This window comes from Phaeoacremonium minimum (assembly GCF_000392275.1).
Source record: "Phaeoacremonium minimum UCRPA7 unplaced genomic scaffold PA7_03_scaffold_597, whole genome shotgun sequence".
Classification (NCBI taxonomy): Eukaryota; Fungi; Ascomycota; class Sordariomycetes; order Togniniales; family Togniniaceae; genus Phaeoacremonium; species Phaeoacremonium minimum.
The window spans coordinates 425,681-452,981 of NW_006921499.1; the positions used below are offsets into that span (position 1 = coordinate 425,681).

General features: G+C 49.7%; 7 protein-coding genes across 7 annotated transcripts; 3 read left to right on the top strand and 4 right to left on the bottom strand.

Moving 5' to 3' along the window:
* Positions 1-743: 743 nt before the first annotated feature.
* On the top strand, positions 744-4,039 carry UCRPA7_8540 (putative quinate permease protein; the record flags this gene model as incomplete). The annotated part of the gene is made up of 7 exons (XM_007921052.1): positions 744-812; positions 865-1,644; positions 2,289-2,476; positions 2,525-3,016; positions 3,069-3,498; positions 3,551-3,675; positions 3,820-4,039. The coding sequence occupies 7 exons, from the start codon at positions 744-746 to the stop codon at positions 4,037-4,039; spliced, it is 2,304 nt and encodes a 767-aa protein (XP_007919243.1).
* Positions 4,040-7,190: 3,151 nt separating this feature from the next.
* UCRPA7_8541 (putative oxidoreductase - protein) lies at positions 7,191-8,090 on the bottom strand (the record flags this gene model as incomplete). The annotated part of the gene is made up of 1 exon (XM_007921053.1): positions 7,191-8,090. The coding sequence occupies one exon, from the start codon at positions 8,088-8,090 to the stop codon at positions 7,191-7,193; it is 900 nt and encodes a 299-aa protein (XP_007919244.1).
* Positions 8,091-19,108: 11,018 nt separating this feature from the next.
* UCRPA7_8542 (putative lsm domain-containing protein) lies at positions 19,109-19,574 on the bottom strand (the record flags this gene model as incomplete). The annotated part of the gene is made up of 4 exons (XM_007921054.1): positions 19,109-19,186; positions 19,242-19,316; positions 19,372-19,443; positions 19,545-19,574. 4 exons carry the CDS (start codon positions 19,572-19,574, stop codon positions 19,109-19,111), a joined length of 255 nt encoding a protein of 84 aa, XP_007919245.1.
* A 205-nt stretch (positions 19,575-19,779) lies between these two features.
* Positions 19,780-21,281, top strand: UCRPA7_8543 (hypothetical protein; the record flags this gene model as incomplete). Its single annotated transcript, XM_007921055.1, has 2 exons — positions 19,780-19,882; positions 19,960-21,281. 2 exons carry the CDS (start codon positions 19,780-19,782, stop codon positions 21,279-21,281), a joined length of 1,425 nt encoding a protein of 474 aa, XP_007919246.1.
* A 320-nt stretch (positions 21,282-21,601) lies between these two features.
* Positions 21,602-22,849, bottom strand: UCRPA7_8544 (putative arsenate reductase protein; the record flags this gene model as incomplete). Its single annotated transcript, XM_007921056.1, has 2 exons — positions 21,602-22,243; positions 22,301-22,849. The coding sequence occupies 2 exons, from the start codon at positions 22,847-22,849 to the stop codon at positions 21,602-21,604; spliced, it is 1,191 nt and encodes a 396-aa protein (XP_007919247.1).
* Positions 22,850-23,463: 614 nt separating this feature from the next.
* On the top strand, positions 23,464-24,924 carry UCRPA7_8545 (hypothetical protein; the record flags this gene model as incomplete). The annotated part of the gene is made up of 4 exons (XM_007921057.1): positions 23,464-23,591; positions 23,686-23,954; positions 24,011-24,152; positions 24,207-24,924. 4 exons carry the CDS (start codon positions 23,464-23,466, stop codon positions 24,922-24,924), a joined length of 1,257 nt encoding a protein of 418 aa, XP_007919248.1.
* Positions 24,925-25,149: 225 nt separating this feature from the next.
* UCRPA7_8546 (putative beta-lactamase family protein) lies at positions 25,150-27,061 on the bottom strand (the record flags this gene model as incomplete). Its single annotated transcript, XM_007921058.1, has 5 exons — positions 25,150-25,480; positions 25,583-25,981; positions 26,030-26,288; positions 26,342-26,464; positions 26,521-27,061. 5 exons carry the CDS (start codon positions 27,059-27,061, stop codon positions 25,150-25,152), a joined length of 1,653 nt encoding a protein of 550 aa, XP_007919249.1.
* Positions 27,062-27,301: the final 240 nt, after the last annotated feature.

Sequence of the window (27,301 nt, forward strand, 5' to 3'; positions counted from 1 at the left end):
TAGCGCAACTTCTTCCCCTCAAACCAACTATCTCCAGGTTTACAAGAGCAGCTTCCGTTAACCGGAGACAGCATCTTCCACGGAATGGTAGCTAGGTAATTGCAAGCGGCGGAGTACAGCTTCCTAGTCCAGAATGAGCCTCCGTAGAATAGCCGTGAGGGCCCGTCCGCGTCCCGCCCTGAAGGATGTCTTCACTTTCTCAAGCACAGAATGGATGAAGCTGCGGAAAGTGAGACATTCAAGATTCATAAATGCACGATTCTCCTAACTTGGCACTTTGGATGCCACTACTTCAACGGTGAGATACTCTTCCAATGTTATCGAGGACACTTTCACTAAGACTGCCATCTGTGTTAGAGGACATTAGCCATACTGCTCAACACTACCCAAGTTTTCCTTTGTATTTCCAAAATAGATCGCCAATGCCTCTGAGGAAGATACCAAACCCGAGGAGACGGGTTGTACCGTCAGTCCTAATGCGATCCGGGACGTCCAAAGGGTTGTTTCTAAAACGTGAAGACTTACCTGCCGATATCAAAGAGTGGTCGCCTATCATCCTAGGGGCAATGGGCTCTCTGGATGGTGACAAAAGACAACTCAATGGTGTAGGTGGCGGCTCCTCTACAACATCCAAAGTGGTAGTAGTCTCCAGAAGTGAACGAAAAGATGTCGATGTCGAGTACACCTTCATTCAAGTGCCAGTTGGAGGAGGTTTGCTGGACTTCTCTGGAAACTGTGGCAATATGGCTTCCGGTATTGGCGCCTTTGCTCTAGACGAGGGCCTTATCGAGGCACCAAAGGGAATTTCGAAGGTTTGTTCCATCCAGTCGATTGACACGCGCTCAACGGACTGACTTGATACAGGTTGACATCCGTGTCTACAATACCAATACCGACACACAATTAATAGAAACAGTAGAGGTTGATGAATTCGGCTATTTTCAACCGGAAGGTGACTATCATATTGGAGGCTTCAGCGGCTCTGGAAGTCGGATTGATGTGGCCTTTATGGATCCTGCTGGTAGCATGACGAGGAAGCTCTTCCCTAGTGGGAAGAGAGAGGAGCGACTGGCCGTGATGATAGCAGGCAAAACGACGTCGATCAAGGTCACATTGATTGATGCCGCCAATCCGTTCATATTTGTCGACCGTGCTACGCTGCCCATCGGCATGAGGTCACTATCGCCAGACTCGACGGAATTTATTGAAGCGGTGGAGAATGTTCGCAAAGCTGGAGCCGTCAGGTACGGATTGGCGACATCAGAGGAGGAAGCCGGCCGAGTGCGTGGAACACCCAAGATTGCGCTGCTGAGCCCTCCTCCAACCGAGAGTAAACTCGATATAAGAGTTCTTGCTTTCAGCATGGGCAAGCCACACCCCAGCCTACAGCTCACTGGCGCCGTCTGCCTTGGAGCTGCTCTCAGCATTCCTGGAACTATTGCTTCACGATTGTCGATAATGAGAGAGATGACGGACGAGCAGCCCCCTTCACCACCTAGTAGCGATGAGGAAGCCGAACAAAGCGAAGATGACTGCTCACAAGGAGAGAGGATGTTTTTGATCGGCCACTCATCGGGGACAATTGATGTTGCAGTCAAGACGCAATTCGGCAGTGGAGATGAAGTCACGGTTGAGTACGCTAAGGTTGCTAGAACTGCACGGAGGTTATTTGAAGGGAGCGTGATTGTTAATCTGCCCCCAAGTTTAGATACAACTGTATAAGCCTTGTAGATTATAAGCATAGACTACACATGAAATAAGACGAAAGCAAGTTAGATTGCGTGTAAGCTTTAGTATTCGATAGTGTCACTCAATATCTCACTCTAAGCTTCCTTTAGAGTATATAATTGAGGTATGCATGGCTCTTTACGAATTCTCAACTCCTGCGTACAGCTCGTGATTATGTACGTGAAGAAGGGTTGACTGCATTTACGAGTTGTGCAATCATTGCCAAGATGCCAATTCAGATAATGAAAAGTTGAAAGATTGCTATTCTGATTCGGTCTCAAGGTGCCGTGGACTTCCGACGGTAAGCTGAGTCAGTCGTGCCGCGGGATCTAACAAACCATGGATAATTCAGCAAAAGTTGCACGATGTTAGCTCACACTACCCTGCTAGACCGCGGTGCTAGTGATCATTCCTGACTCCCCCGCACACCTCGACCCCAGATTCTCCGAGTCCCCGCGTGAGAAGGAAGACTATAATAGAGATGAAATCGAACCTCCCCGTGCTCGGATGGCCTGCTTGAGCCCAGCATAAAGCACACTCAAATTTTATCAACCTTTTAGGACTGCGGTTTCCAAGACGTTAATATGAGGGCTTCACGGCAGAATATCGAAATGGGTATACCCACCCCCAAAGAGGTATTCAACTATCGAGTTTACGTTCTGGCTCTGATCAGCAGTATGGGAGCTGTAATGTTCGGATATGACTTGGGCTTCATTGGAACTGCAATGGAGCTAGACTCCTTCCAGAAGTATGTCAAGGTTCACTCGTGAAGCATAAAGTCTAATTCTCTAAATAGCGACTTTGGTCTTGAGAATGCTTCAACTTCTCGAGAATCCGCTTTCAAAGCCAACGTAGTGTCACTACTACAAGTTGGGTGTATTGTTGGCTCGCTAGCAGCCGGTCCTGTCAGCGACAAATGGGGACGGCTGGTAACACTCTTCTTGACGGCCATATTCTATAACGTCGGTTCGGCCATACAAACTGGTGCTCATGGCTCTGAGGGAATGATGCTGGCTGGCCGATGCGTTGGGGGTGTTGGAGTCGGCGCTGCTAGCATGATTGTACCCCTTTATGTAGCCGAAGCCTCTCCACCAACTATTAGAGGACGGCTTGTGGGTATCTACGAGATCGGCGTGTCGATGGGAACGTTGATAGGCTTCTGGATCAATTATGGCCTTCAAAGGAACCTTCCCGCAACTTCAACACAGTGGATCATCACTTTCGCCGTGCAACTGATTCCTGGAGGACTGCTCATGATTGGCGTCTTTCTTATTCCAGAGTCTCCCAGGTGTGTAAACCAGTGCCCTCACTTTAGAAGTACCGCTGCTGACATCCCTCAGATGGCTGGCGGCCAATAAGGGTCGTGAAGCTTGCCTCCGCGTCTTGCAGAAGCTTCGTGGCATCCCGCCCGATCACCCCTATCTGATGGAAGAAGCCCATGGCATCTTCCAACAAATGGAACACGAGATGACTCTCTCTGAAGGAAAGAGCTTTAAGTCGTCATTGAAAGAGATGGCAAAGCCGGGCAACCGGCAGAGACTCCTTATTGGTGCACTCATGTTCATTTTCATGCAGATGGCTGGCTCAAACGCAATTAATTATTATAGCCCTACAATATTCAAGAGTATTGGTCTGACCGGTACGAACACTGGCCTCTTCGCCACCGGAATTTACGGAGCAGTGCGATTCGTGGCAATTATCATCGCCATGGTCTTCATCGTCGACCGGTTTGGCCGAACGAGAACTCTCATGGTAGGAAGCGGTATAATGGTAAGTCAGTGGGCTAAGTACGGATAAGAAAGTCGCTCTAACGGATTTCCAGGCTATCGCTATGTGGTATATTGGCGCCTATGTCAAGGTCGCCCATCCGCCCAGTAAAGGGGCTACACACATCACAGCCGGCGGATACGCCGCCGTCGTCATGATCTACGTCTACGCCGTTGGATGGTGCTTTTCGTGGGCAGGTATACCCTGGATTTACTCGTCGGAAATCTTTCCTTTGCGTATTAGATCACAATGCATATCTATATGTGTTGCAATACATTGGGTTATGAACTTCGTCATTGCCCGGAGCACCCCCTATATGATCAGCAATATCAAGTACGGCACGTACTTCCTCTTTGCATCGAGCATGACGCTTGCTATTCCTTGGGTCTTCTTTTTTGTGCCAGAGACTAAGAATTTGAGTCTTGAGGACATGGATGAGTTATTTGGCCTAGAGGGTATTGATCACCTCTACTATGATGGGAAAGCTGGAGACGATCAAGAGAAGGGAGAAATAAGACAAGTTGAGCATCCTCTGACTAAATAAGAGTTCAGAGTTTAGAGGTAGATGAGAATACAGAAGCTCGAAATTTGAAAGACACAAATACAGAATGTCATAGTATCTACGCCTCAGACATTTGTTTGATCTATACTCTATAATAAACTCTACATGTATATGGGTTTAGCGTGGAATTCACATTAGCCGTTCAAGCTTAATTAGATAAATCGTCCACTCATCAATGCTTTCTTATTCAATCATGTAGAGTTCTTGCAACCGCAAATCGTTTGTTCACTAAGTTAACTGCTATCGTGAGCTAGAAGCCGCCATCCATCGCTTTCTAAATTGCACAAGCGAACAAGTTGTTCCTGATCAGCTATCTTCAGTTCGGATTCAGTCATAATTCCTCGGACTTCTTGCTGCAGACTAGGACTCAGAGCGTGGAGAACAGCAGACGAGGAAGATTTCCACACCAGGTTTTTCAGGACGCTGAGATGTGTAGCGATTATGGTGGACATCAGTAGCAGCACACATAGTGCTATGAACACTACGTGCGCAGTGATCCACTTCCACCGAACTCGTACCACAATCTGCTGGGTGAACATCGTTCCCTCTGCAACATTGTCCGGGTACGCTCGTATGCTGCTCATATGTTAGTCATATTACTTGCCATATGGCAGCTCGGTTGGCTTACAAATTCGTCATGCCGTTGGCAATATTATTGATGATTAACTCCAGTCCAGTCTGGTTTGTGCCTTTGATGCCTTGACTAAGGGTAAATACTTCATCTGTCGGATGCGCCTGCCAGACATTATATGGTTCGTATAATGCTTGTGCGATATCAGAACTTGCATACCAATACTGATCAAGACCTGGGCGACTGTTTAGTAAGAGCTTGAAATGTTGAGAGAGAACATCGAGTCTACCTTCCTGAACAGAACCCCGCAAGATGCGATCAAGGAATCTGGAGGCACTTGTATGAGTATCGGGAGAGATTGAGTATGTAACCCCGTCAACATCAATTGTCGGGAATGGCGGGTTTCTGAAATTTCTCGTAGCTTTGTGACGTGTTGTCACGGCACTCCCATTGACAACCTCTGTAGTGAAATCCTGTACACACCACTCCATAATGAATTCAACAGCGCCATAAGTCAGGTGGCCGGCCTCGATGACTCCATCTGGCCGAGTGTATTGCCCTTCAATGTCTTTGCCATATATCACAAAGACATCTGCTAATGGCAGAGTCACATCTTTAAATGCTATCGAGTTGTTGAAATTCAAAAGATTCAGTGAAGAGCTGCCAATCTGAATATCATCGGGCGAAGATGCAGAGCTCGCGTTGAAGAAACCTAGCCCTGCATTTACGTATGACGTGTTCGATAAGGCATAACGTATTTGGTAGTCAAAATTGCTCTTCGAAATGTTCTGTTTGACGAGATGAGAGGAAACATTGGCAAAGGATGTGCAAACCGCGAGTGATGAATACGTCGGGAAGGTGCAGTTGAGACTGGGACAAGATGGAGCAATGTGCTCGACTGTCTCGTTGCCGCTATATATTCCGGATAGAATCACGCCTTTCATACCAGTCGAGATGTCACTATATCCATAGTCATTCTCGCCTACATATCCTTAGCTCGTTGTCAATAGCATGAAGAAGTTGGTCATACTTGTTCCCATGATGACCATTCCACCTTGGCCGCCTATCAGTATTTCATTCCAAGTCGTGGCAATGGGCGCCGTCGCCTGAGACGTCGAATTAAGCGACATTGCAACCGGGACTGAAGCATACGAAACTAGCTGTTGTGATAATGGATCTATGGCAATCTCATATACCATCAAAAGAGAGCCTAGGGCAGCAAAAGTCCTCAACTTTGTTGCCCAAAGAAGTCCAAAGCCCCCGCTAACTCCACGGCTCGCTTGGTCGAATGCGGACATGTCGCTAAGCTGTCGGTAGTCTTTAGAGAACCATATCCATTTCAACTGACTGATACACTCGGCAACAGGATGGAGTAAAGCTGCCTTAGCCACTGCCGAGAGAATAGCGGTGATAGTGTTCGGTGTGAGCGACGAACCGAAAGCTGAACCAAACTGAGGGGCCGGTCTGCCATCGTATACATGTAAGACAATAACCAAGGTGACGACAAATAGTATACCGAGAGCCGTGCTGGCTGCCTCAACCAGCCAACCGTTGTTCATCCATGAAGTCCAGCAGTCACGTTGTGTGGATGAAGGGTTCGTAGACGGGTGCCTTTGGTTCCTTGATGGCGAGCTTTCCAGGAGTTTCCTACTTTGGCCGACAGGGACGTATGCTGCCTGACTCGCCATATTGGACCGCAAATGACCTTTGAAGAGCTATTGCGACAATGAAAATGGGGCAGCTGTGAAGATTTGTGAAACGTTTCTCAGATCTGAGTCCATTCGATCGGGATCTTGGCTCGGTTATCAATCCAAGATAATTATCCAGGGGTCAGCCACACCTCAGGGATTTGCCTCCTTCCTAACGCTAAGCGGCAGGATGCTGCAAGATGCAACCCTGCCTCCTCTAATAAAAACAACAAGAAGCAAGCCACCCGGCATTGGGGGCGAAAACGGCCTGCATTCGTTGTACATGGAACCTGCGGCTCATTACGGATGCCTAAGATTGTTCTTTTCATGACTTTTCTTCCTCTCATGTGGTGTCCAGTCGCTAATCAATACGACCTCAGTAGCTAACAAGGCAAAAGCAAAGATTTCCAGAAAATGCACTGGTCTTGGATCAGACTGGAGCGTTGTCTAAACAGTCGTTGCTGTAGATAATTAGAATCTTGACCTGCGGGAACTCCAACATGTAGCCCTGCACGTCATTGTTCAAGGGTTACAGGGCTAGACACACGCTTAATCAGTGCTGGGCACTGGAGGATTCGGAAGTGGGACAGCCGATTCCAACAGTAACCAGGTCGAGGCAGGCAGCCAAGGTGAACAGTCAGCACTGGTGAGTTGGAACTCGAAGGATCAGCAACCTACAAGGATGGCAGGCCAATAGATCAAGACCGTTGCCCCATATTCTGCACAACAATATCACCATAATAGGTCATATTTCGCAACGCACATACTCATTTAAGAGCCGCAGCGGCATCCGTTATATCATGCGGAAACAACCGTCAGGTTCGCATCTTTACTGTGCTTTATACTATATATTGATCACAGTTCTACCTGGCCCCTATTTTAACAATGGCTCAAGAATACCAGCAATGTCCTTCTCGGTCTTTCCCTTCAACCCCAGAAGCTCATTGTCAGTTTTGGTGAAGTTGCCACCATACTCCTGGTCCAAAACTGCACGGAACAGATACGGGGCAAAGGTTTGCATGTCAAACAACCCCTGTTTGAGTCTGGCATCTGCGGCAGCAGTCATATCATCCAGCTTCACATGCTGAGGCTGCCAAGTCTTGTGGGGTGCAAGCTTCTTAGCAATGGCAAGAAGCTGGTTCTGAGTGACCTTAATATCCTCGATGTAAACGGCCCGGTTCTTTGTTTCCTCGGGGTGAGCCAACACTGCCACGACAGCATCGCCCACGGTCGTCAAGGTCGTAGCCGAGAATGGCAAGTCACCGCCATCGATTATTGTGGGCTTTCCGTCAGATGTGTTCAAAATGAAACCTTTTTCGAGACCCCAATCGAGGAAGGCAGAGTTATACACGATTGTGTAGGTAAGGCCTGTTGTTTTGGCCTTCTCGGCTAGGTAGTCTTGAATTTGGACTTTCTGAGTATACACCGGGAGCGCTCGTGTCTTGGGGTTGTCGAGATTTGATCCGAAGTCGGAAGGGAGGAAACGCTTCACTCCAGCAGCGATTGAGGCGTCGATCAATGTCTTCTGAGCGCCAATTGACTCGGTGGCAAGTGTGGCAACCACGGCGTCTTGGCCTGCAAGAGCTGCCTTCAATGAGTCTACAGACTCGAAGTCGACATCCGCAACATCGGTTCCGGGGGGGTACTTCGATTGAGAGCCAAGACGTCTCAGCACTCTGACGTTGTACTTCCCAGAGTTCACGAGCTGCTTAAAGACGACAGAGCCCAGACTACCTGCAGCACCAGCAATCGCGACGTTCTTGATAGATGCCATGGTAAGTCTGATTGTTTTCGGTCTGTCTTTCCGTAAATTATCTTCAGACGATCAAAGAAAGTTTTTATTGTTCTGAAAGATCCTCTTGTCGTTATTGGGAGTGTTAAATTCACATCTTGATCCATCCTGAACACGACGCCAGACTGGGTGTTTTATACGCCTCATGAGACCGTCGACCCATTGCATTCGCAATAGACTTTCGGATCCATACTGAGACAGTTTAGTAATGATACGGCGCAGCGGCGTCATCTAGTGCGCCAGTGGTGTTTTATGATGAACTAAGCATAGCGTGCGGTGTTCAACAGAGACGCGCCGAGTGGGATGACCAAGCGGGATAACAAGGTGGGAGAGTGGGAGAGCCGAGTGGGATGAAAGTTGTGGGTCTTCAAGGTGCACTGACTCGAAGCTTCGCCTCAACGCCTCCTGTCTTAACATTCCGAGTGGGCGTCAATTTTAACTGCCTATTCCACAGCTGTAGTTGCTAGCTTCGTGGTTATTTGTACGATGACTGTGCATTTGGGGCGTGAGCCGAGTGTTTAAACATGAGCCAAGAATCGCCTGACCGTCACATATGTCACTGCGGCAAGAGCTTCTTAAGAAAAGAACATCTCAAGCGGCATCAAGCAACTCATGGGGAGCGTTCCCACATCTGTCATATTTGCAGTCGCTCCTTCACTCGCAAGTAAGGACGTTTCTTGCACCTCGACAGTAGTTGACTATGACTGTCTAATTATTGATGCAGCGATCTTTTGCGCCGACATATCAACGTCCATGAGTCGGCCCCGTTACCAGATACACGCAGGAATCGTGCCTGCGATGCCTGCCATGACAACAAGACTAAGTGTGATGGGGGAGAAAAATGCTCGCTTTGCAAGAAGCGAGGGATTGACTGCACATATAATAGACCAACGATAGCGGGCACAACGAGTGCTCCACACGTCGTTGAGCAGCAGGAGCCTGTCATTGCAGCTCAGACTCTGGTTGCAGCTAGAGACGTGGCGCAAGTTCGAGAGGCTCAAGAACTAGTCGACCACTCAACACGTGAAGAAGATTCACCAGCCCCTACCATATCAACGGCATCAAATGCAGGTCACACTAGTCCAATCAGGCCGGCAGAGGATACAGCACGAAGTGACAACGAAGTGGCGACCGCGCAGCTCGGACTCCGATCAGTGCTTGACGCCATGTCAATATCTCGTTCCGGTTCGGATTCATGGAGAGAGTCCCTTCAAGCAGATGTTCTTAAAGGATGGGTTGCATCGGCAATTGAGTCTTTTTTCCAACATTTCAGTTGCCGCTGGCCAATCATACATGAGCCAACGTTTGACGAGACAGAGCTTTCTGCATCGGTAATCGCTTCCGTATTAACCATTGGATCATGGCTGCAGGGTGCAGAAAGTGTCAAAGAATCCGCTATAGAGGTGCATAAAGCTCTCGTAACGCAGTTCTTTGAGGAAATGGTAATGTTCACAAGTCACAGCTCCAGTCATGTAGCTAACACAGTTGAGGCAATAACACAAGCAAACCATGGTGATGACCAGCCGTGGCCACACGAGACTTATCAGGCTACTCTAGTCAATATCATTTTCGCATTTGAAACTGGGGTAAGTATGAAATAGCATTAAAACAGGCTGTAACTAATATTGTATTAGAATGAGCAGATTATTGCTAGAGCGCGTGTTTTACATGGTCTTTTCGTTGCAACACTTCGTGAGAAGGGCGCCTTCAACTCTGAGGCGGTGGAGCATCAACGGGCAACTCACCACCCAGGGACATTCATACCCTGGGTTCACATGACTTATGAACGCTGGAGCAGGTCCGTAATCCGATGATTTGGATTCTGCAGTGACGCACATGCTAACCTATCAGGATCGCTGCGGGCGCCCTCATTATCGACACATATCTGTCGCTTTTAAGCGGTCAGCCCCCTGTACTACAGAGGGAAGAGTTAGATCTTATACTAACATCGACTTGCGCTGCATGGAATGCCCACGGCTTGAATGTTTTCTTCAAGAGATACCGAGAAGAACCTCTCGATCGTACCAAAGCCAGAATCTCCGAATTGACCAGTGGGTCTATACCCACATTGTCTAGTGGTATTCTCATAGAAGACATTCAAATTGGCCTCTGTGGAGTCCGGCGAGAAATTTGGAACTACACTCAGACGCGAGCAAACAATCCCGCATTGCCACTCACAAATCCTCTCCAGGACTCACTAGCACAACAGCTTGACGTCTGGAAATTCGAACTGGACAAGATATTGGCTATCATCAATGGCCCACGAAACACAGGTCCATTTGAGAAATTGATGAAGTTCTATTTGATGAAGGAGGATCCTAGTTCTGATAGCTGGACCGCACCTGTCATGACTCGCATCAGCGTTGCAATTTTCAACACAACGATACTCTATCACCTTCTCAGCGTTCATCTCTACGCGGATATACGGAACTTATGGTCGGTTATTACAGGCTCTTCAACATTATGGAGCAATTATCACATTATTTCGACCAATGATGCAGAAAGACAAGCTCGTGTGCAGCAGTGGGCGATCACGAGTGACAGCCGGAAAGCACTCTTGCACGCATTGTCAATATTGAAAGCATACGGAGGCATCAAGTCGACGATCAGACTACAGAGCGATTCACTAGACCCCGTTGCTTTTATGGGTTTAGAAGCCAGTGCTCTAGTTGTATGCACGCTCTTATTGGCAATGGGAGATACTTGTCTCTGCGTACCTGGGGTCGGCCATGTTGATATTGATACAGAATTGCTTGTCGTCGGACATGGGCCAAGGCTGACCGAATGGATCCAGGATGGTGGCTTGATTCAGTTTAGTGGTGTTCCGATCTGCAATTGCGCCCTGGCTACTTGGATTGCACTTTTCTTTTCTGCGCTGACTGGGAACGGCCAATCCTGGGAACATGGCAGTCGCCTAGCACGAACACTTCGATCAAACATGACGGGGGTTAAATAGCCTTTCCCTGAGAAAACATTTGAGGTAATAATAAAGCCTTTTCATGCTCTATTCCCGCAACCACGACTTCTTCACGAAATCCATAGCGCCAATGGTATACAATTCCCACCAGGTCTTAAAGAGGTCAAATGCATGGTCTTCACCGGGGGCTATATCGAATCTTATGTTGGTATCTGGGAGCTTCTCCCGGGCTAATCTGACAAACTCCTCAGTAGTTCGGAGGTATACTACCGAATCATCACCTCCATGCAATATCCATCTAAATTATCGTTAGTATCAGGCCATCGGAATTATGGAACTTTCTTGGCTTACATGTTCTGAGGCAGTCTCGCGCCTGCTTTGAGTCTTTCTATCGGCAGGAAGTCGGGCCGATCCAGGTTAGAGCTATCAAAAATCTGGGAATAGAAAATGCCGTGTTGTGCTGAACCGACACTAAAACGTGTCCTCTCAAAACCGGCCTTTGTCGTGATCGTTTTCTTCGCATTCTCGATCCAAGCCTCTACATCTTGTTTTGATGGAATGTCTTCTGGTACAAAGCGAAGTACAGTAGGCTCCCCGGGAGCTGGGCCTTCCGTCATGATGCGGTCTTTCGGGTTCACGAAAGGGTACGCCACGGCAACAGCTGAGATCTCGTCTGGGTGTGATAGCGCAAGTTGCATGGTCGTGTAACCGCCCGCTGATTGACCAGTGACCATGACACGGGAGAGGTCTAGCGAGTGACCGGTAGCACGGCGTTCAAGAATCTCTGCGAGGTCTGTGTGTGTCCATTGCCAGAAGTCCTCGAGATCTTCCAAAACATCCGCTACGCCGTTCGCCGAAGGCAGCAACCGATAATCAGCAGACACCACAATCGCAGCGTTTTCGAGCGCTAACTTAAGTGCCCATGGCGAGAAAAAGGGCGCGAAGAGGGAATGGCCATATGTAAGAAATCCTCCGTGGGTGTTTAGAATAACCGGGTGTGATCCTGGTTTGGCGCCTTTCGGGATGAGGATTGCAGCTTTGATTTCATGAGACTCAACGACTTTGAATCTGTGTAATAGTTAGAAAGTACTGAAATAGTGCAGTAAAAATAGAGAGATTGCTTGCGTTTCTTCGAACACCGTGAAGTGTTGAAACATTGATTCGTCTGGCCAGGTTTGGGAAGACATTTTCGATACTTTTTGATTGAAAATTTTAGACGATGATTATTTATGATCACTCTCGGAACTGTTACTCTAGATTTGATTTGAAGCAGGGGAGCACCTTACCTTTGTTCAGTGATTGAGTTATATCCAGATGACGGAACACGAGATTCCTTTCCCGTTGCCAGATGCGGCAACTTACAACCCCTAGAGGATCTCCACTTTCCGTTTAGTTAACAGGCTCCACTTCCGCTCACTAATTTACTGCAGCCTCCCTCTTCCGCTGTGTAATACGGAAAAGAGGAACAAGAGTACTTCCGTTATAATCTACGCAGTAAAACGGAAGTGTAACCTGACAGAAAATTTGGTGTTTCCGTCTCCGTGTGATATATATTCCTCCGACTTTCTGCAAGACGGAGTTCATGTGGAACCAATCTCATCATGCTTCAAGTTCTAAAATAAAACAATGCATCTTTCTACACATACTTGGATGCGGCCAGAGCCGCTTGAGCGCAGCCTTGACCGTGCCCGTAGTCTCGGATACACCAGCATCGAATTAGCAGGCGAACCTGATCAGTACCCTATCGATGAAACCCGTCGACTGCTCGAGCATTACAACATAAAATGCTGGGGCACTGTCACTTTGCAGCATGGCACTCGAGACTTGACGGCAGCCGACCCGCAACAACGGCGAGCGACGATAGACTACATGAAGGACGTCGTCTTGATGTGTGCTGAATTGGGAGGGCAGATCGTCACGGTGGTTCCAGCGAGAGTCGGAAAGATAGTTCCCACCTCAACACCGGAGAATGAATGGAAATGGGTTGTGGAAGGTCTACGGGAAGTCGCGGCTTTTGCCCAAGAAAAGAATGTCAAGATCGGGCTCGAACCCCTCAATCGCTTCGAAACATACTTCCTAAACCGAACAAACCAAGCCCTAGTTCTTGCCGATGAGGTCGGCTATGGATGTGGCATTACATTCGACGTCTTCCATCTGGCCCTCGAAGAGAAGGACATGTTCGCGGCCATGAGAGCATGTGGATCTCGTATCGTTGACATTCATATTGCGGATAATAATCGTCTTGCAGCCGGAGACGGATCTTTCGACTGGGACAAGATCATGGCTGTGATACGTGAGATCGGCTATGACGGTGGTTTGGCGTTCGAATCCATGCCACCAATCGATCGGACACCGGTTGGGGATTTTGGGGCGCCGCAGTTGGAAACAGAGCCTACGGATGTCTCTGCAGACCAGCTTCAATTCATCATAGATCATGGCTCTGGCGTCCTTTCAGACGCCTATTACACTGAAATGTTGCGAAAATCGGCGGAGACATTGAGGCCCTTCTTAGATTAGGAAATCACTGGAGGAAGCAGCGAGAGCAACCATTACAGATACAAAGTCCGTAGTAATTAAGAGCAAGGAATGGAATGGCAAGAAATTGGCACTCAAGTGTGTGGCACAGAGACCACGCTAAAACAAGGGTACTGTTGATCCCGTCCCTTCCGTCCTAACAGATAAATGCCCAGTGTCCAATGGATCTGTTAAAGACTCTCATCCCATGATGGCTTAAGTAAGCGGAATGCCAGCTTCCGCTCCTCGTAATTCTCCGTAATCGCTGCTGATGATCTGGCTTGCGAGCTTGCTCAGTCGAGGAGACGAAGGCTATCGTACAAAAGATAATACCAGCTTACGTGCTTTTTCTGGCAGCATGTCCATCACTTCACCTCCCCCGATGGGCCGAAGACGAAAACAGCGGGCAGATGTGGCCTGCGACTTCTGTCGCAAGCGAAAGGTATGTCTCGGACTGCCTGTCCCGGGTTGCTCTGGCCTGTTCCCCCATCGGCTTATCGTATAGCTAACACCATCTAGCTTGGATGTGATAATGCAAAGCCCAAGTGTGAAAATTGCTATGCATACCAAAAGGATTGCACATATGCTGTACGGATCCGGAAGGAAAGGTTGGTGCATCGGACTACTTCCAACCCTTAGCATCAGTCACAGATATACTCATTTCATAACTAGGCCATCTATTTCCCGTACCAATGAGCTACAAGACGAAGTCGCCAGATTATCTAGGGTCGTCAAGGACTTACAATCTTCATTAGATGACCGACAACTACGCATCCAGGATGTCAATCAGGAATCGATCGTGCAGAGCGATGCGGTGCAAATCGAAACGTCAACAAAGGGCTCTTATGAAGCACAACCGATGATAGAAGCAGGAGATACATTAGTTGCAGACCCTAACATATTGGCTTCTAGCCAGACACACTCAGCTCCCGGATCTCATGAACCTAGGTACCATGGCCCAACAAGCGCGATGTTCGATGGTGAACCCAGGGCAGAAAAGAAGACCATTTGCTCCCACTCAGTGATCAATTCTTCTCAGAAGACTAAACTACTAGCCGAGGCAGCGAAGCAACGTATGTTCTTGTGTTTCTTTCTGTTCTAACGCTCTCAATCTTATACAATGGCTAAACAGGTGATTAGGCCAATTAGAGCTGGTCAATATGCGCGCGGGCAAAATCGACTTGGACGGATGTGATCCCAATACGGCCAAGACGCTTCTCGCGACATTCTGGAATCGCCAACATGCGACTGGGTCTGTGGTTTACCGACCAGCATTTATGAGGGATATGGCGACTCAGGGCCCTTACTTCTCCAAACTATTGCTTAATGCAATTTATTTCATTTCTTCTAAACATATCTCGAATGGACAAGGTAAAGGCTCTTGCGACATTACTGAAACGTGTTATAATGGGGCACAGTATCGACGCAAGATCGAGAGACTCCTGTACGACGATGGCGGCCAGCTGTTATGCAAAAGTGTTATCACAACTATTCAGGCTCTTCTCCTCTTCTCGGATGCACTGTTCTCATGGTGCGATGAGAGAAGCCTCTCTTGGCACTACTTGGGCATCGCGAGCAATATGCTAATTGATCTTGGCATCCATTCTGAAAGCTCTAGAATTATGTCGAGGAAGTCAGAACACCCGGAGGTTGTAGAAATATATCGACGGGTGTTCTGGGCTGCTTTCGGTCTGCAACATCTCCTATTCTAATTAATGGCACTGGCTTGCTGACCAGTTTGTTTAGTCTTGGATAAGATACAATCAATCTATCAAGGTCGACCCCCTCGGTTACGAGACACAGATAGTAGCGTTCCGATCTCATTCTTGGACGAATACGAAGAACTGGAGCCGTTTGATACGATTGGATACTCAGCCTCAGGAGAACCAGACTCTTTCACCTCAGGTCATCCGACTTACAGCGTATCGACCTTTGAGCAACTCTGCAAGCTCAGCATGATCTCAGACCATATTCTCAGCAGCCTATATGCCGAGAAAAGCCCAGGGAGAGACCCTGTGGAGCTCCTTCGCACGTCGCAGTCCCTACATTCAGATCTTACGCAATGGTATGCTTCACTGCCAATATACCTCAGAGTTAGTACCCAGACCTACGACGATTCCGATAATTTAAGCGACGGAGTGGTCCTTCCCCACATCTTATGTCTGACGTAATAGTTTCTCCTGATCATTTCATATCCTCCGGTTGACTAACTCGAGAGATAGATTGATGTTTCACGCATTTCAAATACTACTGCACCGACCATTCGTCTCAGAAAGTCATCTCAAATCAGTGACCGATTCTGCTTCCCGAAGCGCCTCTTCTATTTGCGAGACTGCTGCTAACGAGATTGACACGCTTCTTCGATGTTACAAGAAGCAATGGTGCATGAAGTCTCCTCCCTACTTCTTGTCTTATGCGACGTATGTGAGTGCAACGATTCATGTGCGCATCGCAGCACAAAAGTCTCCCGGATCAAAGGCACATCGATGCCTCCTCAACTGTCTTGAGATTTTGTCGGAGCATCAAAACGTGTGCCATGCGCCACGAAGGTCTATGAGCATTCTTCTTGGGCTGGTGCGACGACTTAATGTCCGCGTTGGTCGCGAGTTCACGGCTGAAGTCTCTCGCACAGCGGAACGCGATATATCCATGCATGGTTCATGCAGCAACGTACTCTCGACCAACCAGTCTATCAACATGTCAAGTGGTGACATGAACTCCAATAATGCAGGAGCTGTAACATTACAGCCTTTAAACACGGCAACGGGACTGAATCAAACTACAATCGAACAAGTCAGCTCAATGGAGCCATTAGCCAATTCCGAGTGGGAAGAACAGTTTTCAGACATGTTCTTCAACATGGATCCCATTTTCGGCTTCGATATCTCTCAAACAGATATTGAAGGAGAATTTCCAGTGTAACGACTCAATGTTGAACATTACACATCTTTATGTACCTGGACTCCGGTATGAGATCCCCCCTCGTTCTTGGGAATCACCGTGATGTTGCTACGCCACAGACTAGCATCATTAGCACCGTCCTTCATCGCGTCGACTACTGAATTGTAGCAACCTAATAATTGATAAGCGCTGCGCTACATCGCGGTAGGATGGGGATCTCACCTGAAAGTGGGATGCCGATTTCAAGCTAGAGCTGTACCGCGAACTTGTAAATGGCTCTCACAGCTTGCTGCCTCAGCGGTCCGCCGTTGCGGAGGAGCAACCGACAACATAAATTACTGGCATTGCTAAAAATTGGATTTACTTGTCGAACGCATCCACAGAGTTTCATGATCTCAAAGATATTGCTATTGGGCTGATTGCTTGGAACCTTGATGCAAAATGGCTCACCTAACTTTATATCGCGTGGACAAGATGTGTTCATTCATTCCTCATTGTCTTCTCACCGACCTCAGCATTGCCTTCAAATCAGTTGTCATGAAGCCTGGACCCGAAGGATTCGAGGCGGCAGACGGTAGCCTCACGCACGCCGATTATCTCAAAATCCATCCCAACGGCTTGGTCCCAGCCCTTGGAGTGGACGACCAAGTCATTACGGAGATGCCCGCCGTTCTCACATATATTGCTTCGCTTGCACCCGAGAGGAATCTTCTTGGAGACGACACCTTCCAGCGAGCCAAAGCTGCGGAGTGGATGGCTTGGCTCTCTGGTACCGTGCACAGTACGGCGTTCAGGATGACATTTCGACCCTACAAGTTCACAGACGACGCTGCAAGTCACCCCAGGATCAGAGAAAAGGGACAAGCTTTGGTGCAGGAGAGTTTCCAGACGATTGATAACAGATTAAAAGGGAAACCCTTCCCTCTGGGAGACCATGAAACTGTCGTAGACTTCAACCTTGTGGTCTTTTGGTATTGGGGACGGGAAATAGGGATTCCAATGGCAGAGAAGTTCCCAAATTACAGCAGCCTGGTTAGGCGGATGGAGTCGAAGCAGTCAGTTAGGAGTGTAGCCAATACCGAAGGGTTGGCTTTAGCATTCGAATAGGCAAGACCGTGAGATATCAATTTCAATAAGCCGTTCAAATGCAATAACAAGGGGACGGTCTAGCACGCTTCTCAGTATTCAGAAATGAGTTGATGGCGCGGGCTGACTTTACTCGTATGGCTCTTTATAGCACTCCTTATGAGGCTTACGGCTGTGCTGACTAGGATGTTCTCCTATCTAACCCAAGGCTTTACTTATTGAGCTTGAAGATGGTGTAGGTGAAAGAGGTCCGAGTGAAGAATTTGTGATCGCACGGGGATGCTTCCGCAGCATGTGGATAAAAACGTGAGTTACTCAATGCAATTAATATCTGGTATATTAGACGAAATCTAACGCGGGAGAAAAGTTCCATTGACCAACGAGACCATTTGCACATAGCCTGACACTGCATGTCGATACCTGTAATTGGGAAGTTTTGTTGCATTAGGTTGTACCAAGGATTTTAGTCAAGCATCTCGGCCCCAAATGGAGGATGCAACAGCAAAGCGAATTATTGAAGTATATGAAGTATAAGGCGTAATTTTATAGCCCGATCTAGTAGTCGGGAGAATTGATACAAGCGTACAAAAGTCAGTCTAATCAGTGATATTAGTTGTCAGCGAATGTAAGCCACCGATGCATTGCCCGGCGTCGCTGCATCAGTAGACATGAAACCCCTGCATGGTTAAGGGGTCTAAAATTATAATAGCGCAATTAGTACGTCCAAAGCGAGCACTTGCTCACGACACTTCTGAGTGCTGCTCACAATGAAATGGCTATTGGTGCATGTCGTCAGTTTGCTGTCTCTTGCGCTTCTCGCTGGAGCACAATACGACGACAGAGGGGAGGATGAGCTCGCTCTAGGGGCAGGCTCTTCTACAGTGGTCGTAGACAACAGCACAGCATCGCGCCGGCACTGGAGCGAGGGTGAACAATGGTGGGAGGCTTGGCCACTCCCAGTCACACAGGCCGCCAATATTGAGGCGGATGAAGTGATGCAATTGTTGGAGGGCGTTCAACCTGGCAAGGACATAACACGCGATTTCCTCCTCGTCGATGTAAGACGAGGGGATTGGGAGGGAGGCGCGATCACTACATCAATTAACGTGCCCGCGCACGCTTTCTTCCACGCCCGGGGCATGATATACGAGCTTTGCAAACGAGCGAACATCAAGCGCATCATTTTCTTCTGCCGTAAGTCGCCCCTCCACTCCCATGACATTACACTTTCGATCGACTGACCCCCACAGGTTCGTCCAATGGGCGAGGGCCAAGATGTGCCAGCTGGATGCAGGACTACATCCACGAAGTCGGCGGTGAGGGAATCGAGTCGGTCGTCATGAACGGCGGTGTCAAAGGTTGGGCGAGAAAATTCGAGGGTCGCATGATGGAATGGTATGACGAGGAGTACTGGCGACAAGACGCATAGCCTGCTCGTATCTTTGCTTTTGGTATCTCAAGACCTTGTATTCTAGACAGCGCCTCAGGGCATCCCAGATCCTCTTTTTCGTCAAAACAACAAAACGCCATTACAAGTGGACTCTCCGTTTTTCCATGACTCCCAGTCTACCGACAGGTCGATTTATCGATGATGTCCGCGATCGTCACCGCCGATTCTCTCGAGAGCCTCTAGCATAACGACTGAGTTTCCACGGATAACCTAATACTTTCATCAGCGTCTCTATCCCATTCAACGGCAATGCAATTCAACATACCACCATGCCGAGCCTGGCCTTCTCTCCACCCTCCTTCTCCTCAACCGCCTCGTCCAAGACTATGTTCAAGAAGACCTGCAAAAGCGGTCAGCAAAACAAAGTCGCATACTTTAAGGCAATAAATACTGACATCGTAGCCGCGAAGGACGCCAATGACCTTGCGACTGCCGTTTAGCTGGACAAACAGTCTCTTGTCGAGATACTAGGAGCATCGCGTTAGCACTCTGCGCTGCATGCATACACGTCAAGGAAAGGGATTCGACGAGCTTTGGCAGGCTGAATAGGGAAGAGAAAGTTCCATACCTTCTTGAGTTCTGGCTGAGCGGGCGCCATCTTGTCTAAGGATTGGTTTCGAAGATGCTTGAGCCTGGAGGACCTCGAAGCTCTGCGACGCGGCTGGCCTGTGGTGAGGGAGAGTGGGAGATTTTCGAGGTCACGTGCGATAAGATAACAGCTTTTCACAGTATTTGGTTGCAGGCATCAGAGGCGCAAACATTCAATACCAACAAATACCTTACGAACCGTCGTAAGCTACAATATGAGCGCATTCGCTGCAAAGCGCAAGGCGCGCAAGATACAGGTGGCAGATGATGATGGGGAGGTTGGCGCCCCTGTAGCGGTCGAGGAGGAAGCTTCAAATGGTGAGTTTTTACCCCTGCGACAGTGCTTGACTTCCCTTGCTGATGGTTGGAAGAAGGAGGCTAATTTGCATGTCCAGGCCCCTCGCTCAGTCCTGCTTCTATAAAATTCGGAAAGAGATCATTTAAAAGCTCTTCATTGAGGAGGAGCATCAACATCAACGACGATGACATCGCCGGCAGCACCACGACGGCCACAGCGATCGAGGAAGACGCCGGGGAGCCAGTTGTCATTCGACCTTCTTTGGGACGATCGGGATCTACAAAGCTGAAGAAGAAGTCATCGTCCTCGCGATTATCGTTTGGGCCAGGAGAAAGCCTTGGTGATGGCGGGGGCGATGTGGAGGTCTTCACGCCCAAGAAGAGTACCCTTGGACAGCGAGCCGCCGAGAACAATGCTTTCAGGAAGTCATTGTCAGGGATACTGCCCTCGCGAACCTTTGGCGGGGAGGAGGAAAGGCCTCGGTACAGTAAGGAATATCTGGACGAGCTCCAAAGCTCTACGCCAAACACGCCGCAAAACCTATCGTCGCTACGAATACAAGATGACGAGATGGAACTCGATCCCTCGGAGCTCGAAGGCGCATTGGTAGTACCTTCAACCGAGATTGCGCTTCCAACGGCTGCTAGCCTAGGTCACATCCCTTCTGAAGCAGAGATACGCGAGAAAAAGGAGCGACGAGCCCGTTTGGCAGTTGAGGGCGGCGCATACGATGAAGACGACGAGGAGAGTGGTTACATCTCCCTGGCACCGCGCAAGAAGAAGGAAGAAACGCGGCTCATAGCAGAAGACGAGGATCTTGGTGAGGGCTACGATGAATTCGTCGAAGACGGGGGCTTGTCTCTTGGCAAGAGGGCCGAACGGGAGGCGAAGAAACGGCACAGACAAGAGATGGCGGAGCTGATAAACACCGCTGAGGCTGATTCGGATGAGGATGACTCCGATTCAGACGCCGAGCGGAAGGCTGCATATGAAGAAGCGCAGACAAGGGCGGCTATGGATGGTTTGCATAGGACAGATGGCGGGTACGATGACCTGAATATGTCCACAGGGATCATAATACCGAAGATGAAGCCGCTTCCTGATCTAGGCGAGTGTCTGGCAAAGATGAGGGATTTGGTCCAGGGAATGGAAGACCAAGTCATGCAGAAACGCAAAAGAATAGGCTTATTGGAAAAGGAGAAGGAGGAGATACTCACCCGAGAGAAGGAAGTCCAAGACATTCTAGATCAGGCCGGGGCCAAGTATCAATCCGTCATGGGGAGCACAGTCGATGCTGCGAAGCTGGTTTCGCAGTCACCTCTCAGACCACCAGGCATGCATGACTTGCCCACGGAAAGGGGCTTAGAGAGCTTTGGCACAACGCCTACCACGCGACCTGACATCGACAATGACGCTTAGTGTCATTGATCGGCTGCAGAGTGTTATTGACTAGATGTACTAAATAATATAATGAGATACCCAGTACATTAGTCTTTATATTCAACGGTCTTGGATCAAAACGGTCACTTAATACATTCAAGAGCTAAAACATTCAAGTGGCTTAAATTACCGAATAAATCTGCTCGTAAATACAAGCTATCATTGGATTCTAAGGAGAACGTCCTGCCTATACCGACGCCATGTAGCAATACACCATATGATACACCTCCAAGTCCATTATGCAGATCATCTTTGTCTTGCTATCAAACTCTTGCAACAAATACTTATCTTCCCTTGGCCTATTTAGATCTTGAAACACCAGCTCCGATGACACCCGGCAGCTTCTCCTCACCCACGCTGAACAGCAGTCCGATACAGAAGCTGACAATTCCGACCAGGACAATCGTCAAGCCGGCAATGAGCCAGAATGGCGAGCTGACATCAACCTTCTGGCAAATATTGCCGCCCCAGTGGACGTGAGGGCTGTTCTCGCCCTTCTCGGGGTATTTGTATGTAGACTTGCATTCGCAACGGAAGCATACGGCGTCGTCTGCACCGGTGGGCTGGCCGGGAATCGCATACTTGTCAGTGCACTCGCCGTGGCCAGAGCAGTTGCCTGTTGCGGTGGCGCACGAGTTGAACGACTGGAAGCATGCGGGAATGGTCTTCGGGTCGGCGGTAGCCCAAGCGAACGCACCGTTGTCGTTCCCTGCCGCTTTGGACGCCTGTGTCTTCGGCTTTGCCACATCGCCTTCGGTAAGAACAGATTCGCCAGACTGTCGGCGCTGGAGTTGGCTCGGGGGGGTCGAGGTCCAGTACGATAGCTTCGAGTTGCGGCTGCTCTCAGGCATCAGGACCAGGGTGGCTTCTAGGTAGCCTCGCTCCACAGTTTTCACTAGTTCTGGAATCATCTCGACGAAGGAGGAGAAGTATCTTGAGTCCTGGGTTACGTTAGCTTTAGAAATCATACGCCGAATTAGAGCAGAATTTTGACCAACTTTCAATGCGTCATATTTGACGACGAGCGACCTCGTGGTCCAGCAAGTCATGTCGAAAGGGTTAATGGCGAATGACGGCTCGCATGGCATGGCGATGCCAGCAGCCTTGAACTCAACATCGACGAGCTGACGGTTTGCGCTGGCCGATGGGGGATCGGAAATAGTGAATGTCTGCTTGAAGTTGCTGTCTGACACTTGTTGGCGCAATGACTTGGCATTCTCTGATGTGATGCCCTCTAAGATTACGACAAGCTGAGACCTCGGAGGTCGCTGTTCCTCAAACAACGGCGCCGGGCTGCTTCCATATTTGAGGATATGTGATAGAGACGTCTCTTCGTCGGTCGAATCCGGGAGGTCACTATAGGAGGATTCGCTGCGGAGTCGCTGAAAGAGGATGTCGCGAGCCACCTGGCGCGGTATTTGCGGTGGTGATGTCTGAGCGAAGCTATCTCTGTCGGCTGTCAGGATGTAGACCTCAGCTGGCTCTTGGGATGCTGCCACGGAAAGGCCGCTGAGGGCCGCAATGGCGAGCCCTGTGAGAAGCCTCATGGTGGTGGCGCAATGAAGTCGATGGTGATGGTGGTTGATGAGATCGATGGGCTGCCTACAAGGGACATTCCTATATCCAGCGGGAGGCAGCTAGACCAAAGCTACGACACCGACTGCTGCCGCGAGCTTGGGAGGAGGGTGGAGACGTAACCCGGAGCTGCATTAGTCCGGCTGCCGATGGCGGCTGCCCTTTCCGCACTGTAATCACAACGCATTCAGGCTCTGGCACGCGCTATAACGGTCACCGGCCCGTTGTTGTAGCGCATGTGAACCCCATTAAGCACCCAGTGCACAGTGTCGTGCTCCCTGACGCAAGCGAGCCTGTAGCGCCTAGACCACCTCGAGATTCTAGATCGTCTTGGAAATCCACGATTGAAGGCGGCAGAATCTCCAGATCGTGAATTCAGCCCATCGCTTGCCAGCGTTTTCCAGCGACGTTCGACTGTTCCTTTCCTCCTCTTCTTCGCCCGCGCAGGCTCTAGGTGCTTCTTCATCTTCGAATCTAAAATCTTACGAACATTATACCGTTGTCTTGCGCCGCGCATCCGATTTCGAATCGTCACTTTTCCTTCTAGATCTGGCCGCCTGCGAGGCGTGCCGCGGTAGCAGGCAGAATGCTTCGGTCAATATTCCGGTCGCCGAGGACGCCGCTCGCCTCAGCGAAAGCGGCCTCACAAATTAATAAAGCCGGCGAGACAGTAGTGCTACACAGAGTGAAGATAAAGCCTCGGTCAAGGTTGAGGTAAGTGTCTAGATGGAGTCACGCGGCTGTCATGGCTGGGTCACGGCTTTCCTTGACTTGAAGCCGCTCGATAGCTAATACTTGGTCACTACAGATCGCTCGGTATTGGCTTCGGCACCCTCGTATTCGCCGCCCAGATCTACACCACCGTGGTGCTGGGACCCGTTGCGCAATGGCTCGACAAGGAGCTGGATGAGATGGACCAGATGGACGAGAAGGAGCTTGAGGAAGCCGAGCCGATCTTTATTGCATTCCCCTTCACCACAAAACAAGTCGAGTCGCTGCCGTACCGAGGGTCCGACGAGGAATGGCAAACATTCATCAAAGTGAACAAGGACCAGAACCTACAGATGAGAATCAGAAGTATGTACCTTTTTGCGAATCGTTACACAAGCTCTTGCTTTTGTTAACTTGCGCAGATGATCTAGCAAACATTGCTCGCACAGTGGCAGAAGCAAACCCCATACTTAAGAATAGACTGGGTGACCGCATGGCGGTAAGGAGATGGTGGATGGACGTCGATTACCCCTACAAACCATCTCCAACATTCGAGCGATCTGGGTATGTGTCTCTGCCTTGCCTTGACGTTATGAACCAACGCTGAACTGTCCCTAGGCTCGAGATCAATGACGAAGGTATAGACTGGGTCACGAAGCCAGTCGATGCAGCCACCGTATTCCGAACGCAGCGAATTTTGTTCCCCTCCCCGGTCGCCGCGTCGATGTTCTCTTTCGCCGGGACAATGTTCAAGCAAAATGTAGCAGAAATAGCAAAGATGCTTGGCTATGAACCTAAGTCCCCCGTCTTGCCAGTAAATCCCAATGCGATTATCGAAAAAACTCTCAAGCAGCTGGGAGCCCGTCCTCGCCCCGAAGCATCCAAGGAGTCAGGGGTACTGCCGGCGCCGAACCATCAGACACCCGACGGCACGGCGACACCGAACATAGCTGCAGATCGCTCTACAAGATCGCCGTCTCCCTTGGGCCCTGCCGCTTCGAAGGCTACCTCTCCCACAACTCCCGAGATCCCCACAGACCCGGACAAGCCCGCATCAGCGAAGGACTTGGTGCCCCACTCGAGTTTCCAGGCACATTACGCAGGTCCTTGGGCTGCGTTCAAGAGAAAGCTGGCACAGAAATGGCGACCCATGCGGGACCTCCCTCCACGCGGTGCCATTAGGGTTAGTGGCTTGGTGGAATTAGAAGGCCCTCGGGCTTACGCCGTCATCGACGTGGTCGGCTGGTGGAACCCAAAGACGAGGAAATTCGACCCGGCGTCCATGTTCATGGGTCTCAGGAGGTTACAGATGAAGCAGCAAGGACCAATGAGGTGATCAGGGGCGAAGTCCGTCTTCGATGGAGGGAGGCTGCATTTGCATATTATCCCGGCGTTGGAAGGGCTGGTGTACAAAAAAGAATACATGGATAAGGACCACGAGCAAGATGCGAGCGGGTTCATTGGCTTGTGCATCAAAGATACCATAGAGCAGTCTTTCAGAGGCACAGGATATAGGCGAACAGAAGAATGAGTAAAACCCACTTTATTAATCATCAATTGCCTACGTCGTCTTCTTTAACGACACTCTAAGTGCTAACGGCTCAACACTTACTACCCTGCCACTCTTGTCGAGGGTGAAGACAAATTGATCTAGTGGTAGATTGACATACACAGCTGCCGTTTGGCTGACCCATGTGCCACAGTCCGTCGAGAACATGCTGTTCGACCTTGTCGGTGCATCAAGATCCTCGTAGGCGGCCTTGAATGCTATCTTGGTCGTGCCGTCTGAATTCTTCGTCTCCAATCCCGTAGGGTAGAGTCGGACACTTGGATTGTTAGGCAAGTACTGGAGATTGTAATATGTCGCAACTGCCTTCATGTCTGTGCCGTTGCTAATCCATGTATCAATGCCCAGCCCGGGCTTGTCAGAAGATGTGCTCAATGTCAGGCTGCTGTTCACGCTACTTGTCCCGCTGACGTACTTCCCACCGTACATAGATTGAGCCTGCTCCCTTGCTGCTGCTTCAAGTGCCGGTAACAGAATCCCGCCAACAGCGTCAGCGATGTTCCAATTGTGATTTGCAGGTATTGAGTTCCCAGCAATGAGTGCTGTGATGCCCATGTCGTAGTCCGGTATCATGACAAGGAGAGATGCGTACGAACCAACTCGGCCCGCCTTGTTATACGTATCGACAACACGATGAGCATCGTTTCCGGTCCCGAGAGGAACGCGTCTCAATCCCCAAGGATAGCCCACTCCAGCTACGAGCTCAGACGTCATGACCACCGGCTTGAGCCAACGCCTTGTTTGAGGTCCGGTGAGCAGCGTGTTCTTGAAAATTGCTCGACCTAGAGTTGAGAGATCGCCGACGGATGAGTACATATTTCCAGCGCTGATGTGTATTAGCGAAACGCGCATATCCGATGGAACGGGTACTCACGGACTGCCGTCCCCGAGGCTGTAAGACCAGGTCGTCTTCGTGCCATTAGGAACTGCGCCTACCGAGTCGGGCGGTTTCTGGTAGTATGTGTGATTGAGCCCAAGTTTACTCAAAATGTCGTCCTGGAGCATGTTGTCGTAGTCCTTCCCTACGATACTCTCCAGAGCATAAGCCAGAATTTGGAACGCTACATCGGAATATGCTGGAGTCTGCCAAGGTGCAAATGAGGGAGGCACCTTGCTCAAACCATCGAAGAATTCTACACCTTATCAATGAAACTATCAGACGCATATGCCACGCCAAATCACATACCGGTGCGATTGCACAGCGGCCACTCCCCACAAGTTGGTATATCCGAGTCTGGAACTGGCGGGAAGCCCAGCAGAGTAAGATTGCCCTCGGTAACCTCCTGAGTTAGCTCCCCAAGTATACCATCTACATTTGTCTTAGCGGAATTTCCACGAGTTGACAGATTAATCATGTTCTCTTACAGTCCCGAGTAATACCAGCCATTTGACTAGCGAGGCCACCAAGCGTAATCGAACCCCAATCGACATTCATAACCGGGTCATCGGCGGCCTTGTCAGCCATCGACTTCAGCTCCGGCACAAAGCTCGTCACTGGCTCGTTCCAATGGACATCCCCAGCTTCCACCAAGAACGTGTAGATGGTGAAGATCTTGGTCACGCTGCCTAAGCGGTAGACGGTGTTCGAGTCAACTGTCTTCACACCGCTCGTATTGGCAGCAATAAGCTCCGGCGCGGTGTGATACCACGACCAGATTGGCTTGTCATTGTAAGCTGCAAAGATTTCTAACGAGTAACTCGTTGAGTTGGGATTCGTGTCCGGGTCTAGGTCGCGAGCCGTGAATGTCGTTGTCAGATTGGCGAGTGCGGCCTGGAAGGAGGTGCTGCTGGCTAGAGCCGTTGGCTTAGGAAATGCAGGTCCTATGAAGGGGCAATTGGGCGCGCTTTCACAAACGAGGACCTGAAGCGCAAGCAGCAGCACTTGAGCGCTTGAAGGGAGCCGCATTGTGAGTATCGGCTGCGCAGCTGCAGCGACTGGCCAGGCGGGGAGATTGAAAGACGCAGGAACGACGGCATTGGGAAGCTTGGCAGGAACTCCCCTTCACTCGAGTGATATACATGAATTCTGCTTCCTTATCATGGAGAGTGGCACGCGGCTCCAGGATCATGGATATTAATGAGCCTGCTGCATGGTCGATATTGCAATCTGTCGATCATCCTGGGAAGTGGGAGTTTGGTCGCAATA